This window comes from Armigeres subalbatus, chromosome 2 (genome assembly GCF_024139115.2).
Source record: "Armigeres subalbatus isolate Guangzhou_Male chromosome 2, GZ_Asu_2, whole genome shotgun sequence".
Classification (NCBI taxonomy): Eukaryota; Metazoa; Arthropoda; class Insecta; order Diptera; family Culicidae; genus Armigeres; species Armigeres subalbatus.
In genome coordinates this window covers 271516882-271534580 of record NC_085140.1, presented here as the reverse complement: position 1 = coordinate 271534580, position 17699 = coordinate 271516882, and the positions used below count along the sequence as shown (strand labels likewise).

At 43.1% G+C, this 17699-nt stretch overlaps 1 protein-coding gene across 1 annotated transcript; it reads left to right on the top strand.

Annotated features, from left to right (window-relative positions):
- The first annotated feature begins 8639 nt into the window (after window positions 1–8639).
- LOC134212242 (DNA-directed RNA polymerase, mitochondrial) lies at window positions 8640–14054 on the top strand. Its single transcript, XM_062689907.1, has 6 exons — window positions 8640–8927; window positions 9714–9842; window positions 9906–11083; window positions 11234–13471; window positions 13564–13655; window positions 13719–14054. The coding sequence occupies exons 1-6, from the start codon at window positions 8753–8755 to the stop codon at window positions 13846–13848; spliced, it is 3942 nt and encodes a 1313-aa protein (XP_062545891.1). The 5' UTR covers window positions 8640–8752; the 3' UTR covers window positions 13849–14054.
- Window positions 14055–17699: the final 3645 nt, after the last annotated feature.

Here is a 17699-nt window from a genome sequence, read left to right as displayed (position 1 = left end):
GCACTCGCTTGGCTGTGGATATACAACAGTAAAGCAAATGTGGAGATTGGGCAAATCAAGCATCCGAAAGATATTCAATTTGCAAAAAGAGAGCTAACCGCGGTGGAGGTTGGTACTCGGATTCTGATGGCTTTTCCGCAAACGTGACCTTTAAGTGGTCTTGTTGTGTAGGGGTTATCACGCCTATCTAGAGAGTAGGAGGTTGAGGGTTCGAGTCCCTCCAAGACACGTGGATTCTTTTTCGCAAATTTCATATCAATTTGTCCATTTCGAAACATATGCTGTGCATATGCACAGCCAAGATATTTAACAAAAAAATGGTTTTCGTACGGCCGAGTTGCCGAATAATATGCAATTAATTGTTACTGTCAAATGCTTTCTCTATATCAAGAAGAGCAACTCCAGTCGAATATCCTTCAGATTTGTTGAGCCGAATTAAGTTCGTAACTCTTAATAACTGATGAGTGGTTGAATGCCCATGGCGAAAACCAAATTGCTCATCAGCAAAAATAGAATTGTCATTAATATGAACCATCATTCTATTTAAAATAATCTTTTCAAACAGTTTGCTTATTGAAGAAAGCAAACTGATTGGGCGATAACTAGAAGCCTCAGCTGGATTTTTGTCCGGCTTCAAAATAGGAACAACTTTGGCGTTTTCCATTTATCTGGGAAGTATGCCAATTGAAAACATTTGTTAAATAAGTTAACCAGAAAGGATAAAGAGCTCTCAGGAAGTTTTTGATAAGTATGTAGAAAATACCATCATCACCAGGGTCTTTCATATTTTTAAATTTTCTAGTAATAGATCTCACTTCATCCAAATTAGTTCCCAACGAAGGGTCAAAAACATTCTCTTGATTGAGAATGTCTTCGAAGCTCCGTGTAACCTGATCCTCAATTGGACTAGTGAGACCTAGACTAAAATTATGGGCACTCTCGAACTGCTGAGCAAGTTTTTGAGCCTTTTCGCCATTTGTTAATAAAATTTTATTTCCCTCTTTAAGCGCTGGAATTGGCTTTTGAGGTTTTTTGAGAATTTTCGTTAATTTCCAAAAGGGTTTCGAACTGGGATCCAACTTCGAGACATTATTCTCAAAGTTGGTATTTCTCAGAATAGCGAAACGTTTTTTAATTTCATTTTGCAAATCTCGCCAAATAACTTTCAACGCGGGATCGCGAGTTCTTTGGTATTGCCTTCTTCTCACATTTTTAAGACGGATCAGTAGCTGAAGATCGTCGTCAATAATAATGGAGTTGAATTTAACTTCACATTTCGGAATTGCAATGCCTCTGGCTTCGACAATTAAATTTGTCAAAGATACGAGAGCATTATCAATATCACTTTTGGTATCGAGAGGAATATCAACATCAAAATTCCTATCGATATACCTTTTATATAAATCCCAATCAGCTCTATGATAATTAAAAGTAGAGCTGATTGGATTATAAATGGCTTCTTGTGAGATTTCAAATGTCACAGGAAGGTGATCAGAGTCAAAGTCAGCATGAGTTACCAATCGGCCACACAGCTGACTTGAATCCGTTAAAACTAAATCAATTGTAGAAGGATTTCGACTGGAAGAAAAACAAGTTGGTCCATTGGGATATTGAATAGTATAATATCCCGCAGAACAATCTTCAAATAAAATTTTACCATTGGAATTGCTTTGAGCATTATTCCATGAACGGTGTTTGGCATTGAAGTCACCAATTACGAAGAATTTTGATTTGTTGCGAGTCAGAATTTGAAGATCAGCTTTTGCTGCCCATTGCATTGAAAAGGCAAGTAGGCTGCAATGAAGGAAAATTGTCCAAAATTTGTTTCAACAGAAACTCCCAAGGTTTCAAAAACTTTGGTTTCAAACGAAGAAAATAATTTATGTTTGATACGTCTATTAATGACAATGGCGACCCCACCACAGGCGCTGTCAAGACGATCATTTCTGTAGATAAAATAATTTGGATCTCTTTTAATGGAGAGTCCTGGTTTTAAATAAATTTCTGTTATAATGGCAATATGCACATTATGAACTTTTAGGAAGTTGAATAATTCATCTTCCTTACCCTTTAGAGAGCGGGCATTCCAATTTAGAACTTTCACACAATTATTTGGATCCATTGAAACGGAGTCCGATAACAATTTTTTGTGTGTACTTTATACCAACCTGAACAGCTTCTGGTATGGTATTTGCTTTGAACATTGCATCAATCATGTGATGCAATTGTTCAGTTAAAACATCAAAATCGGAAGCAGTCATGCTACCTGAATCGGCAACATGACCATTATTTTCCGTTGGGACATGGGTATAAACCTCATTTTGAGAAGAGAAATTTTGTCTACCAGCAGCGATGTTTGCATACGTAGGTACATTGGAAAAATTGGAATTTACTGAAGTGCTTGCTACCCGTTGACGAGCGGCAAAATTTGTTTGTGAATTGTGGTGGGTATGAATTGCTCGACCGGTAACCGGTTTCGGAATTTGAGCGTTTGTAAAATTTCTACCCGGCGAATCTGTGATCCGATTGGAATTTCCGTCATCAATTTTGCACGGGAATTCAAAACTTTTGCGTGAAGGGCATTCCCAGAAATTGGATTTATGATTGCCTACAATTAGCACATTTAAATTTATTGGAATCTTCTCTCACAGGACATGCGTCCTTGGCGTGAGAGGTTCCACCACAAATCATGCATTTAGCATCCATGTGACAATGTTTGGTTCCATGACCCCACTTTTGGCACTTACGGCACTGGGTGGGGTTTGGAAATTTCCCCAGGCCTGCGGAAATGTTCCCATGTAACACGGACATGAGACATAAGACAGGCCTTTTCCAAACTTTTCATATTATTTAGTTCACTTTTGTTAAAATGAACTAAATAAAATTCTTGAGAAATGCCCCCCTGGGAAGTACCAGAATGGGATTTCTTTTTCATCTTAATTACTTGGACTGGTGAAAATCCAAGTAATTGAGAAATTTCAATTTTAATCTCATCCAGTGAAGGTCACTGGGGAGACCTTTTAAGACGACTTTGAACAATCGCTCAGTTTTGTCGTCGTATGTGAAGAATTTATGGCGCTTCTCAGTTAAATACTGAAGAAGACGTTTGCGATCGTCAAAGGATCCCGGCAAAACGCGGCAGTCACCCTTCCTAGCAATCTGAAATGAAACCTTGATCCCCTGAAGGTTACTCAAAATCTCATTCCGAAAGCCAGAAAACTCGGCAACAGATACCACAATTGGCGGAATCCTTTGCTTTTTCGCATGAATCGAATCACCTGGGCTAGAGGTATATTCGATTTGCTCAATTTCATCATTAATCAAATCGAACTGATTGCTCAGTTCGATTGGAGAAGAATTATTTCCGATATTAGAGTTAGAAGGAATATCTGAATTCTCCAGCTTCCTTCTATTTTTTCCATTTTTTCCGCGCTTTGGCAGGACGGTCTTGAAACCTTGTTTCTTTGAAGGAAGTGGAGAATTCAGAGACTCCCCCTTCCTCTTGTTTTTATTAATGCTCATGGCTGAGCGTGGAGACGTGACCTTCTAAGAGTTTTTTTCCCAGAACGGTGTCCCTGCAGGATTACCACCGCTTGCCGGAATTTTACTTCCGCAAACGGGTCCAACGTAAAACGAAGGCACGGGTCCTTGCAAAGATCGTAACGGGATCAGTGGGTACAAATAGCGCTAAGAAGCACCGTTGAAATTAAAATAGCTTCGGGTAGTATTAAAAACTCCCTTCCGCAAAGAGAGAAAGAACCGCACAGCACGAAAGCACGATGCGGTCTGTCGGGTCTCCCTTCGTGTGGACAGTGCACGTTGATGATGCTATAGTTGAAGAAACGGCCTTTAATCCTCAGCTTGCACATCCTTGCGTTGATTGGCTGCCACCCAATCACGCGTTGGCGCATCTTACCCAGCACTATGAAGCCGGTTCCCAGCTCGTTGGTGGTGCCACAGCTTAAGCCGATTATATCGAGTCGCATTATCTCTTATATTGTTCGTAATTATTGGTTTTCCAGGCGGCTTATTGGGCCTGCGCAAACCTCCTGTCTCGCCGGAGGGCCGTCGTGTCAGGGCTGTTTAGCGTCCCACCTAACACCAGGACTTGGGCTTGTGAGCTTTGAGCGGCACACGGTCGCTTTGGCGGGGCCTACTTGCGGATACATGCAGCTTTTTATAGAGGTTTAACAGGGCCCACTGTCAAACCCCACCACATCCTAGGCAGGCGCCACAACTCGCAGATGGCCTGGGGAGGGATCGTCAAGCCCTTGGACATAGTCCCTGCTGCCCCCAAGACTAAGATTAGATCAAGCAAAAAAGCCTGCTTCGAGGGCCTGTGTCAAAGTGCCAACGCGAATCCATGGGGTGACGCCTATAGGGTCGTAGAGTAGAGTGGGGCAAGAGTACGCACTTAGTTTTCAACCGATCATGTGGCCCTTATGAAGCAAGCTTCTGCATATCAAATCAGTGTCGATGATTCATATACTCTTCCTTTATGTTACCCAGTGGAAAAAATATTGAAATTATTGAGATTAGTTTTAGTAGAACCCTTATTGCAAGACAAGTGAAAAACGCACTCTTACCCCACCGGTGGGGTAAAAGTGCGCATCGGGTGGGGTAAGAGTACGCATTTATCCAATCATGTGCTTTAAGTATATATTGACACAAATAAGAGTTAATAACATTTAATTGATGTTTAATGAGCATATATTAGGGAATGTTTAAAGATTACGTAACTCTTAAAGGGGGAGGGGGTCCTAAAAATATGCACTTTCATACGAAAAACCATTGTTTTTTATATATACAAAAAACTACAGAGGTAAAAATATATATCAGGTTATGCGTGGCGTATACAAAGGCATTTTCCTTAAAGAAGGTCCACCAATCACGTAACGTAAAATTTGGATATTTCATCACCCCTCCCCCCTATCTTACACTATTTGTATGAATCGTCTAAAAATTATAACATCTCGCAACCCCTCCCAGCTAAACGTTGCGTAATTTATGAATGTTTCTTTTGATTAAATGAAATTATCATTTAGATGAAATTGTGTTTTCGTACTATGTTTTGTTGTACAACAAGTCCTAATACAATTTCATTATTTCGCTTCAGTGCTTTGTTCGCTTTGTTTGCTTTCTAACACCGAATTACTTCAACTTATCCTAAAAACTAGTGATAATTTCAAATTCTGTCCCTTTTTTCTTAGTTGTGGATCTTTACGCTTTGGAAGAAGTCTTATTTCGGCCAGAGATACGGGTTTGACATCATAACTTGAAGATTCATATGCGTACTCTTGCCCCACCGGTTCCTGCGTACTTTTACCCCGCAGTCCCAAAAAATATTCAAGTAATGGTTTTGACTTCTTGGAAAACCAACCGGATTGGTGTTCTGTACCATAAAGTACTCTATACAATAGGTTATCGAAATGGTATAATGGTCACCTGATTGAACTTTTATATGGTAATGAAATACTAGTTGCGGAAATCCAATTATTTTTAGCAAAATGATCAAAAAGTTATCTAACTCCATATCTCCATTGTTGTTTATTCAAATCGTTTACAATTACACACGATAATAGTTGGCCAGAATACCTGTCAAACTGATGCAGTGCTGCTAGTTTATCTTTTTTTATTACTTCAAAAAATCGAAAACGTACTCTTACCCCACGCGCACTCTTGCCCCACTCTACTCTAATGGCCAAGACACGTGGGGCGGTGGCCCGTACAGAGCGGTCTCCAGAGATGCTGGAGAGGATCATTGCCGGGCTCTTCCCACGTCACGACCCAAGTCCCTGGCCTCCCTTTGTGGAGCTGCCAGGGGCCAGGGTGGCCGACGAGGGAAGAGTAACTGTGACGGAACTTGCGGGGATTGCACAGTCCCTTAGTGTAGGTAAGGCGCCAGGACCGGATGGTATTCCGAACCTGGCCATCAAAGCGGCCATTGCTGAGGCTCCCGAGATGTTCAGATCTGTCATGCAGAGATGCCTGGACGAGGGAGTCTTCCCTGAAGCATGGAAAAGGCAGAACTTATGGTCATATTGCCAAAGGCGGGAAAACCACCGAGGGATCCGTCGGCATATAGACCAATATGCCTGCTTGATACGGCGGGGAAGGTGCTCGAGAAGATCATCCTCAACAGGTTGTTGATACGCACGGAGGGTGCGGATGGTCTATCGAGTAACCAGTTCGGCTTCCGAAAGGGTAAGTCGACCGTAGACGCTATCATGTCGGTTACCAAATCCGCGGAGATAGCTATTCAGCGTAAGAGGAGGGGAGTTCGCTATTGTGCAGTAGTGACTCTCGACGTGAGGAATGCTTTCAATAGTGCCAGTTGAGCAGCTATTGCAGATGCGCTCCTGCGTCTTGGAATTCCCGAGTGCCTGTACAAGATTCTCGGAAGCTACTTTCAGAATCGAGTACTGGTATACGCCACGGAGGCGGGTCGGAAGTGCGTTGACATAACCTCAGGGGTTCCGCAAGGTTCCATACTGGGTCCGATGATATGGAACGTCATGTACGACGGTGTCTTGAGGTTGAAGTTCTCGGTGGGCGTGGTAATCGTCGGCTTCGCTGACGATATTACGCTGGAGGTCTACTGCGAATCGATCGAAGAGGTGGAATTGAAGGAAGTTAGAACTGGCTCACCACAAGACTGAGGTGGTTGTTGTTAACAACCGAAAGTCGGAGCAACAAGGGGTGATAAGGGCAGGCAACTGCACGGTCACCTCTGAACGCTCCATCAAACTCTTGGGGGTAATGATTGACGATAAGCTCACCTTTGGTAGCCACGTCAATTACGCCTGCAAGCGTGCCTCCACAGCTATAGTGGCATTGTCCCGGATGATGTCCAATAGCTCTGCGGTTTATGCCAGCAAGCGCAAGCTTCTGGCTAGCGTTGCTCTCATACTAAGGTATGGGGGGCCAGCTTGGGGCACGACCTTGCGTATTAACGGCTACAGAACGAAGTTATAAAGTACGTATAGGCTCATGTGCCTAAGAGTTGCGAGCGCGTACCGTACCGTGTCGCACGATGCACTTTGCGTCATCACCGGTATGATGCCTATTGACATCGTTATCGGTGAAGACATAGAGTGCTTCGAAATGCGCGGCACTAGGGGCATCCGTAGGACTGTCAGGTTGGCCTCAATGGTCAAATGGCAGCGTGCGTGGGACAGTTCCACTAAGGGTAGATGGACTCATAGGTTGATACCGGAGATAGGTACGTGGGTTAAGAGGCGCCATGGGGAAATCACTTTCCACCTGACTCAGGTCCTTACAGGCCATGGTTGCTTCAGACAGTACCTACACTGGTTCGGACACTCGGCCTCGCCCGAGTGTCCGATGTGCGCAGGTTTAGAGGAAACGGCGGAACACGTGTTGTTCGTGTGCCCGCGTTTTCGCACAATGCGTGACCACATGCTTGCCACATGTGGTCTGGACACTACCCCGGACAACCTAGTCCGGAGGATGTGTAAAGATGAAGTTGGCTGGAACGCCGTTTTATCGACTATCGTCCAAATCGTCTCGGAGCTACACAGAAGGTGGCGCGTGGACTCGAGGAATGGCTAGTTCAGGCGCAAATAAGAGGTGGTCCAAGGGTTCGGAATCGGCTTCATGGGTCATACTGGTGCCCTGTGGTCGAACTCGATCCTTTTATCGAACAAGTGGTCGCGTGAAGAACAACATGGTATCGTCGCTTTCGCGGCGTCGGTCAACCGGGCGGGTTCCGAGCCCGAGGACGGAAAGGGGTCCTCGTCAAGGCTGGGGCAGGCGTAGGCACCGCGTCGGCAAGTCCCTCTGTGTGCTGGCGAATAGGCCCTGTCGCAGAGAGGTCAATTTGGGGTGCACGCGGCATCATCATTCTTGATACCAGTCGTGCAGAGGGAAGCAGGCGCGAAGTCGACCCTTCCCACCTTCCGAGGACATAGGGCGTGGTAAGGCCACCTGGCACGATACCATGGTGTTCTTCTAAAAAAGCGAGTCACGATGTTCGATGCTGCAAGGACACGCAGCTAACCTCGAGGGTGCGTTATGCACTGGCCCCCCTTTGAAGCATTACTTTCTGGTTGTACCGAAGGGACGATGCAAGGGGCTAGACTTTACTAAGGTGGCGCAGATCAGCGCTGCGTGCCACTAGTTCTCTCTTTTACTCTCCCGCTGATCTTATGCAACGCAAATAGTGACGTCACTGTTTGCGTTGCATAAGAATAACGGGAGAGAGAAAGAGACAACTAGTGGCACGCTGCTCTGATCTGCGCCACCTTAGTAAAGTAAAGCTCATTGGGGACGATGGTCTTGGCGGCAATGGAAACGGTTTAGCGGGTCGGGGATGCAGTCCTGCCTCCCTCGTTTGCTGTTGAAGGTGGCCCCTAACCCCACACTTCCTGGACAACCCAGGATGTCTGTTGAGCAGATTCCCACTCCATTGCTTAGGAAGAAAAAAACAAGTGCAGTCTATGCAGTGTCACATGAAAAGGCCTATTGGCCCAAACTACGGTTTTGAGTGAAAACAATCAACTTTTGGGAAGTTTTGGTTTTCAGTGTAGATCACAGATCACCCCTCGGTTCAGCAAATCGGCCTCACGCACACACTGAAAACAAACTGTCATCGGTCATTTTATTTTGTGCTTGCCTCTTCCCTGTTTTTCTTTTTTCCATAACAAAAATGTGCTCGCGTTCGTACTCGTCCAGTTAAAATTACGCATTACGCCGGGTTTACCGCAGTTAAATTCGTTAAAGTTAAACCAAAATGTACCGAATACTTAGCCTAAGAAGCCTATCTAGAAATAAGAACAAACTACTGGTCAACAAGACCAGTTTGGTGCGAATTAATCCGGAACTGATTTGCTTCCAGAAGTTTTCCCATTTATGTAACCAGCAGCTAAGTGGATTTTCTGTTGCTGAAGGTACCCTTCTGATAAAAGGTGGGTAATAATTATAATTTTGTTTACTCTATTTCAATAATTACTGAATGGCCTTAGTCATTCCCTAAAACTTATCTCCTTGTGCCTGTTGCGTATAAAATCCTTAGCTCAAATCAAAATGCATGGTTCTTTGCGATTACGACGATTAGGTTATGTTTGGTTTGTTATGCAATCAAAACAAACAAAAAGTAAACAACACTATCAGAATTACGAACCCTACAATTTTGAAAAATCCTTATTTTTAGCTTATATCATTCGATGAGACTACCCACAAAACGAGTAAAATTTGTCATAATTGTACATAGCCCGTATGAATAAACCTGGTTAAATACTCTTTACTCAAAAAGATTCACAGTGATTTGCACCAGCGTGCAGATATTGTCGGGCCGGCACCAAACCGGACCGCGCGATTGAGCACTCGCGCTGCGACGCGAGTCGCGACAATTTGAAATATTTCATTAGTAGTGCGCATCATGCACGCATGGATGTACTATCATGCGCACTAATCAGAAATGAGTTGCGACGTCTGATAACTGCAGATATTTCATTTTATTGAAAAAAAATATTCGATTTTCTACTATACACGGAATAGGATTGAGTAGAGTATTCACTCAGTTTTATGCATATCGGGACTGATTTGCGATTTGGGCGTAACTTATTTTGTAAACAAACATTGTTTTAACGATTCCGTAGAACGCAAGCATTTTACTCCAAAACTAATTATTGAATGACACTAATTATTGAATTAAAATAATGATAATTTCTTTACAATGTCTCGCATTGCAGATGCTGCTGTTACCAAACTCGATTTTATAAAGCGTGTTCACTCGACCATATCAACAGCAGAGATGTTAGATGTTGCTGACAAGAAAAAACGCAAGAAATCAACAAAGAAATACACAGAACTTTTGAAAGGTAGGTTCGGGTCAATTTATTTATTTAACAATACAATTTTTAGTCTACTCATTATCTTTATAGTGACGGATAAATCAACGAAGCAAACCAAAACATCAATTCAGCAACTAAAAGCCCAAAAGCTAGCAGATTTTATAAACAGTAAAATCTCTCATGACTGTTCCGGTGAAAGACCTTCAAAATTAAACAAAAGCACTTCTCAAAATACCAACAATGTGGCCACCTGGAATTTCGAAGAAACACCAGTGATCTACATTGGGGAGAACATGAAGGAACTGGAACTGCCCAACGCAGTATTGGCCGAGATTTTAGAAAGCTATCGAACGCTCAAAGAACTCCACGAAAAGGGCGATGCCGCCGTTGCAGAGGATATGGTTGAGGAAGAATTTTTAGACGCTAACGAGACTTTAATCGAAGAAGAGATGCTTGAACTGTCCAGCGCTCAAAAACCGAAACGAAAATCAAAGAAAGGCAAACAATCTCAGAACAAAGAAAAAAAATTCTCATCAAAGTATTACCAGAATCCAGAAATGGAACTGTTGGCTCGAGACAAAAGCTTCCACGTAATATTGTCTGCCTATTTGGACATTTGTCTCGCCAATGGGATGATCAATCGTGCCTACGCAACTGTGCTCAATTACAGGCATAAACGAAAACGCAAAGTTTCAGATATTGGAATATATAACCTTCTGTTACACGGTTATGCTGAGAATGGCAATCTTTTAAAAATAAAACATATTTTGAAGATTCTGAAAGAGGATAATATTGAACCAACGCCTCAAACATATGCTGCCGTTTTTGAGTGTCTTGGTAGATTGGAAACCACTGATGACGTGAAGGCAGATTCGATAAGTTATCTCAAGGAAGCGGAAGCCAAAGGATTCACAATGGACGCTGTGTTGAACCAAAGCAAATTTGTGCGCGATCAGCGGGAAACTGTGCTGAATTTGTTCTGTGAATTGAAGCCGGAGTACACACCTAACTATACTGCTCCGCCGTTGCTGTATGACAATCACCTTTTGAACTCGCTCAACGAGAATGTCAGGCCTCCCAACGAAAGGCATATCAGTGGAGGAGATGTTAAAGTTGCTGGTTCTGAAATAATGGAACCGAAGGCAGGATTTACGCGAGACCAACTGGAAGAATTTAGCAAAGCTCAAGTGGAATTGGAATTGAAGGGGCACCTAACGGTGAAGAGCATTCAAAAGTTTTCTACCCCAAATGATACAGTTAAGCAATACGTAAGTAGTGACACCTATTGAAGGTGACATTCAAAAATACAGAGCCTCGAACTTTCCTCATAGAGGATTGTTTGTAGATTACCTCCCATACCATTAAAATTGGTTATTTTCCCAATCAATAACAATTTTTAAAACACTTTTATATTCTAGCGCAAAGAGCTTGAAGAGCTTCGGAAAGTTTGGGCAAAACAAATCACTTTGGCATTCCACCGGGATCTTAACACATTGAAAGCAGTAACAGAATCAAAATCTAACCGTGCCATCAACTTGTTTCCGTACCTCAAGGTTCTGAGCGTGGCACAGTTCACCGAAATTATCTTGGATGAAGCCCAGATGTTGCTCGAGGGATCAGATACATTCAGTTATGTCCAATCGCAACTGCAAAAAGAACTTGGCTACAAGGTTGAGTCTCGATATAACGTGGAGCAAAAACGAAAAAGTGGAGTGTTGGACAAGACGTGTGAAATCTACAGTTTGTATTGCGATGTGTTGTCGGAAGAAAACAGTAGCGATAACTCGAGACAACTGTGGCAACGACTTGTCCATGATAATAGGAACGATGGACCCAGTTTGGATATCCAGTTGGCGTCGTGGCCCAGAGCTGCGGTTTGCGGTGTAGGAAAGTTTCTATACAATATTATTAAAAACGATATGAAAATCAACGTAAATGCTACCTCACGAGGAAACCGGCAGGTGAAGTTTGTTCCCGCGTTCTACTCGCTTTTCAGATATGAGGCAAAAATCGCTAGGGAACAAATCAAACCTCACCCAGTGCTAATCAAACTACATAGAAAATCACAACAGGAGCATCTTAAATTTGATGTGAATTTAGTGCCTATGCTTTGTCCTCCGCAACCTTGGAGTACGCCCACGAATGGGGGCTACATCGTAGCAAAATCAGAACTCATACGGCTACCTCAGCAAGCCCATCAACAGTCCGAACGCATCAACCAGGCAAATCCCCAAGATATGTACCCTACGCTCGATGCCCTCAATCAACTAGCTGCTATTCCTTGGAAAATCCACGAGGAAGTTTTGGATATAATTCTGGAGGTGTTCAACAATGGAGGCAATGCTAAACTCGATGTTCCGGAGCCACCGAGTGCGCTTCCTGGAATTGTTGAAACCATGCCGCGAAATGAAATGACCGGCTACGACCGTTTTAAAATGATGCGCCAAAAGATGACGCATCGGCGGAAGCAAGGAGACATGTACAGCTTGTGGTGCGATGCACTGTACCGGCTATCATTAGCCAACCATTTCCGGGACAAAGTATTTTGGCTTCCGCAAAACATAGATTTTCGTGGAAGAGTATACCCGATTCCACCCCATTTGAACCATTTGGGACACGATCTGGCTCGCAGTTTGATGATCTTTCACCAAAAGAAGCCCTTGGGTCCAGATGGCTTCAAATGGTTGAAGTTGCATTGCATCAATCTAACCGGATTGAAGAAGCGAGAGTCAGTTGAGGATCGTTTGAAGTACGCAGACGAAATAATGGACGATATTTTAGATTCTGCTGATCGACCCTTGACCGGTCGAATGTGGTGGAGTACATCTGACGAACCTTGGCAAACTTTGGGATGCTGCATAGAAATTGCAAAGGTGCTTCGATGCCCTGATCCAGCCAAATTCATGAGTGGCTTTCCTATCCATCAAGATGGTTCGTGCAATGGTCTACAGCACTATGCAGCGTTGGGTCGAGATACGGTTGGAGCAAAGAGCGTTAATCTCGCCCCATCTCATGTACCCCAGGATGTATACAGTGCGGTAGCTGCCTTAGTGGAAGAAAATCGTGCCAAAGATTCTGAGAACGGCGTGAAAGTTGCACAGATCCTTGAAGGTCACATACAACGGAAAGTTATAAAACAAACTGTCATGACCACTGTGTATGGCGTGACGCGCTTCGGTGCTCGGAAACAAATCGCCCGCCAGTTGGAATACATCGACGATTTTCCCAAAGAATGGGTTTGGTCCGCTTCCAGCTACTTAACGGTGAAAACCTTCAATGCCTTGAGCGAAATGTTCACGTCGGCTAGAGAAATTCAAGATTGGTTTACCGATTGTGCAAGGCTCATCTCCGCCGTATGCGCGAGGAACGTCGAATGGATCACACCGCTTGGCCTGCCGGTGGTTCAGCCATACAACCGCTCCGACAGGCCGATGTCCTCCAAGGCGAACCACATGCCGGAACATTTCTCAATGGACTCGTACGAAAAGCCAAACATCATGAAACAGAAGAATGCATTCCCTCCTAACTTTGTGCACTCGTTGGATTCAAGCCACATGATGCTGACGTCTTTGTTCTGTGAACGAGCCGGACTGACGTTCATTTCCGTTCACGATTGTTACTGGACGCATGCCTGTATGGTACCTACTATGAATAAGGTATTTAATTTTTACTTTTAGGGGATTCTTACCCTAATAATTGCCGTAATTTGCAATAGATGTTCTCAACAAATTTGCTTTTTTATTTGTAGATATGCCGAGAACAATTTGTTGCTCTACATTCGGAACCAATTCTCGAAGATCTCTCCAAATTTTTAGTTCAAAAATACAGTTACAATGACAGGTAAACGCTCAAATCAAAATCTGTTTCAATGTAAATTCCATTAAATTATAATCCTGATTCCAGTGAAATAACCAACGACGGTTCGGTGATAGATCTGACCAAACTCAAACTAAACCGAAGCTTGCATCAATATCCAGAAAAAGGAGACTTCGATCTGCGGAAAGTGTTGGAATCGGTGTACTTTTTCAGTTAGATTGTATAATCCGCATTTCTGCTTCATGGCACGTAATGCTGAATGGCGTCTAGTCAGTTGTGATTCGAGAAATTTGGTAAGTTTTTCCAATTGTGATTACTGCGGTAGCGTATATCGTTTTTTATATCTCGTGGCCCTAACATTTTACATTAGGCGTAATAAGGTAGTAAGCTGGACTGAATAAAGTGTCGCAAGGATGATATGAATGGTCTGGTTAGAATAAGGAAAGAAATTTCCATAATAATAGTATCTGCCGTGGATCGTCGTGAGTCGTCGCCTGCATATATTCGGTTTTTGCAATTTTCTTCCGCTATTTATTCATGGTTTAGTTTATTTTTTATTCGGTCACGATTCACTTTATTTTTTGTACACTCGAAACAGCTCATGATTCATGTGTCTGCAATGCCCCTGAATTTCGAAACCCTGAAAACCCCTTGTTTCGAAAATCCAGAATGCTTCCCGGTTTGATTTTTACCGTCCACTTCATATCCAAAAAGGGGGCAACCCCAAATGGCACAATGCCATTCACAGGGTGGCCACTGAACCGGGAGAACCGGGAATTCGTTAGAACCGGGAAATAACCGGGTATTCAGTTGAAATTTAATTTATTGATCAAATTTAAAATGTTCAGCATGCCAATTGTAATAATTCTTGTAGAATTTGACACAATCCACGCACACCAAGGGACCAAAAATTTCAAAATAAAAATTAGGATCCAATATCTGTAGGACAGAAAAACATACATATTGAATTACAAGAAAAACATTTCTTCCACTAAAAAATGTTTTCGGAACATTGTTTAATAGCCAATCAAAATAGCAGACTTTTAGTATAAAAAAAGACTCCCTAATCATTTTTTTTTACAAATGTGCTCTATCGCACCTATTTGGGTGAAAATGTATTGCTGAATACGTAATTAAATACAGTTTTTAATGATCTCTTTGTGTGCACATTGTATTACTTACTTACTTATGGATCCGGTACACCTCCGGTAGTACAAAGGGCCGACTTGAAAGATCTCCATCCTGAGCGTTGCCCGGTTATCGCTTTAACCTGTTGCCAGGTTAGATTTCGGTCGACTTCTTTTATTTCTTTATTGAGGCTTCGCCGCCATGAGCCTCTGGGTCTGCCTCTGCTGCGATGTCCCGCTGGGTTCCAGTCTAATGCTTGTTTACAGATTTCGTTTCCGCCCCTACGGAGAGTGTGGCCGACCCAGCCCCACTTCCGATCCCGAATTTCTGTTGCTATCGGCCTCTGGTGACAACGACGATGGAGCTCGTTGTTTGAGATCCAGTTGTGAGGCCACCAGGCCCGAATTATATACCGCAGGCATCTGTTAATGAACACCTGCAGCCGTTGAGTGTTCTCCACTGATACATACCATGTTTCGCTAGCGTATAACAGCACAGATTTCACGTTAGAGTTGAAAATTCGTATTTTGGTGCGTTCACTTATCTGCTTGATTTTCCAAATATTTCTTAAACTCGCAAAGGCAGCCCTTGCTTTTTTGATCCGTGCGCCTATGTCGATCTTGGTACCGCCGTCTGACGCCATTTGGCTACCAAGATATTGGAAGCTTTCAACATTCACCACTAGTTGCCCGATTACTGTGAAACTGGAAGGAGTCACCGTGTTTACATCCAACGATTTGGTTTTGTTGACGTTGATGACTAAACCTGCCGAAGAGGAGCGCTCGGCAAGGTCGTTGAGCTTACTCTGCATATCAGAGCGTCGTTGTGCGAGGAGTGCAACATCATCAGCCAATTCGAAGTCGTTTAGGTGCTCCATGGTTATGGGCTGCCATAACAGCCCGCGGTTTGGTTCACGGTCAATCACATCTACCAGAATCTCGTCGATTACGATGAGGAACAGTAATGGTGATAGAATACATCCTTGCCTCACACCAGCTTCGACCCGGATAGGGTCGGACAAGACCCCATTGTGCAGCACTGTACACGAGAAGGCCTCGTACAGTGCCTCGATGAGACCGATGATTTTCTCAGGAACTCCCTTGCGTCTCAGGGCGCCCCACATATTCTCGTGATTGAGACGGTCGAAAGCTTTTTCGTAGTCAATGAATACCAAGTAAAGGGACTCTTGGAATTCGTTGACCTGCTCCAGAATGATGCGGAGCGTGACAATATGGTCCACACAGGATCTTCCGGCACGGAATCCGGCTTGCTGCCGCCGGAGAGTTGCATCGATCTTCTCCTGAATCCGGGCTAGGATAATTTTGCACAAAACTTTGAGAACGGTACACAGCAACATAATGCCTCGCCAGTTATCGCATACAGTCAGGTCACCCACATTGTATTGCTTCGAAAATTTTAGTTTACATGAAATATTTGTACTTTAAAAACAGTGACATTGAAATGGTGTCGCGGTACGAAAATAGTCGTATAATTGATACTAGACAAAAGGCTTACAAACATTGGAAAAGTGATATTTTGGATTCTCTTAGTACTCGTCAAGAGCTTTTTTTTCGTGTATTAGGATCCAAAATTGGAGCATTTTCATGAAGTTACAATCGGTTAAAAAAATATGGTGCCGCGTTACGCGAATTCAATGCGCTGCTGTAATAATTGTAATTGTAATTTATCAGCCTTCACCCTGGCCAACAGCGTCCGCCCATCTACACTTAAGTTAGGTGAAGACCTACCAAGCCTTCACCGTTATCATGCGCTAGACCGTATAGTACACCGGCTTCCAACCACAAGCAGGCGCTGGGTTTAACCAGTCCCACAAGTATCGGATACATTAAAAGAAAAGAGAGTTGATAGGAAAGGGAAATGTAGTTGAGAAGATTTACGTTTGCTGAAACGAGACAATGATTTTATGATTAGTATAGTAACTCCACGAAGATGGATAACGATTATCTCTTAGATCCATGTATCCAACTCCATCATGCCTCTCTGTTGTTGGATGTTGGATGTTGCTGTTCTTCAAAGCCGGTCGTCTGAAACAAAAAAATAATGGGGGGGCCTCCATCATTGGCCCCAAAGCATTAGTGATTGTTCTATAGACCTTTTTTACGATATTAATTGGAGAACATATTTTCTACCGAATTCCACTACTATTAGAATATTTGATTTTTAAGCCCAGGTCTAACCGTTTCGAATCTCAAGTGTATTACACCACATTGCTACATTGCTCCTATTAATTTAATGAATAAAACAATGAAGATTTGAATCTTACATCTAGACAACACAATATAATTAAATATTTTAACAAATATTAAAAATCAAAATTAAAACTCTATGTTAAGTTAACTGAACTTAACTGTCCCGAAAATGTCAGCACCACACCGCTGCCCAAAGCACGGCCGCCCCATGCCACCACGGGCGATGTACCTCCCATCGCCCCGACGACATGGGACAACTATGCTTAACATGACAATGCAGCAATGCACCGAATCGAGGACCACCTACACCACACTATACAACGCAGAGTTTACACCCTCTCCTGCGCCGCGCCATGCTGAAAAACAAGCTCCCTATCTTTGCTGCCTAAGAATATAAATAATCAAACTGAATTAGAATAACCGCACCAAGCCTAACACTCCTGATCAATCCCGGGTCAGCCGGCTGATACGCGTCGTAAATATGTTCCATGCCCCACACATTAAGTAATATTATGAGTGCTGATCACTTATGATACCGAAAGATCGTGACCAAAATAGAGGGAGATAGACGTTAATAAAGCTTATCAGTTTAGCACCACCAGGAAAAAATAAATCAAATCAACTTTGTTTATCAAAATTATATCCTTACCGCCCCGAAACTGCTATTACTTAGTAAAGTAACACACTGAATCGGGGAATCAATGCAATGTAACGCAGAGTTTAAACCCTC

Bases quoted from the DNA above. Each gene is read 5' to 3' on its own strand.
- LOC134212242 (XM_062689907.1), top strand. From the start codon at position 8,753: ATGTACCGAATACTTAGCCTAAGAAGCCTATCTAGAAATAAGAACAAA. The intron at 8,928-9,713 runs GTGGGTAATAAT...CTCGCATTGCAG, and splicing joins AGGTACCCTTCTGATAAAAG to ATGCTGCTGTTACCAAACTC. The intron at 11,084-11,233 runs GTAAGTAGTGAC...TTTATATTCTAG, and splicing joins ATGATACAGTTAAGCAATAC to CGCAAAGAGCTTGAAGAGCT.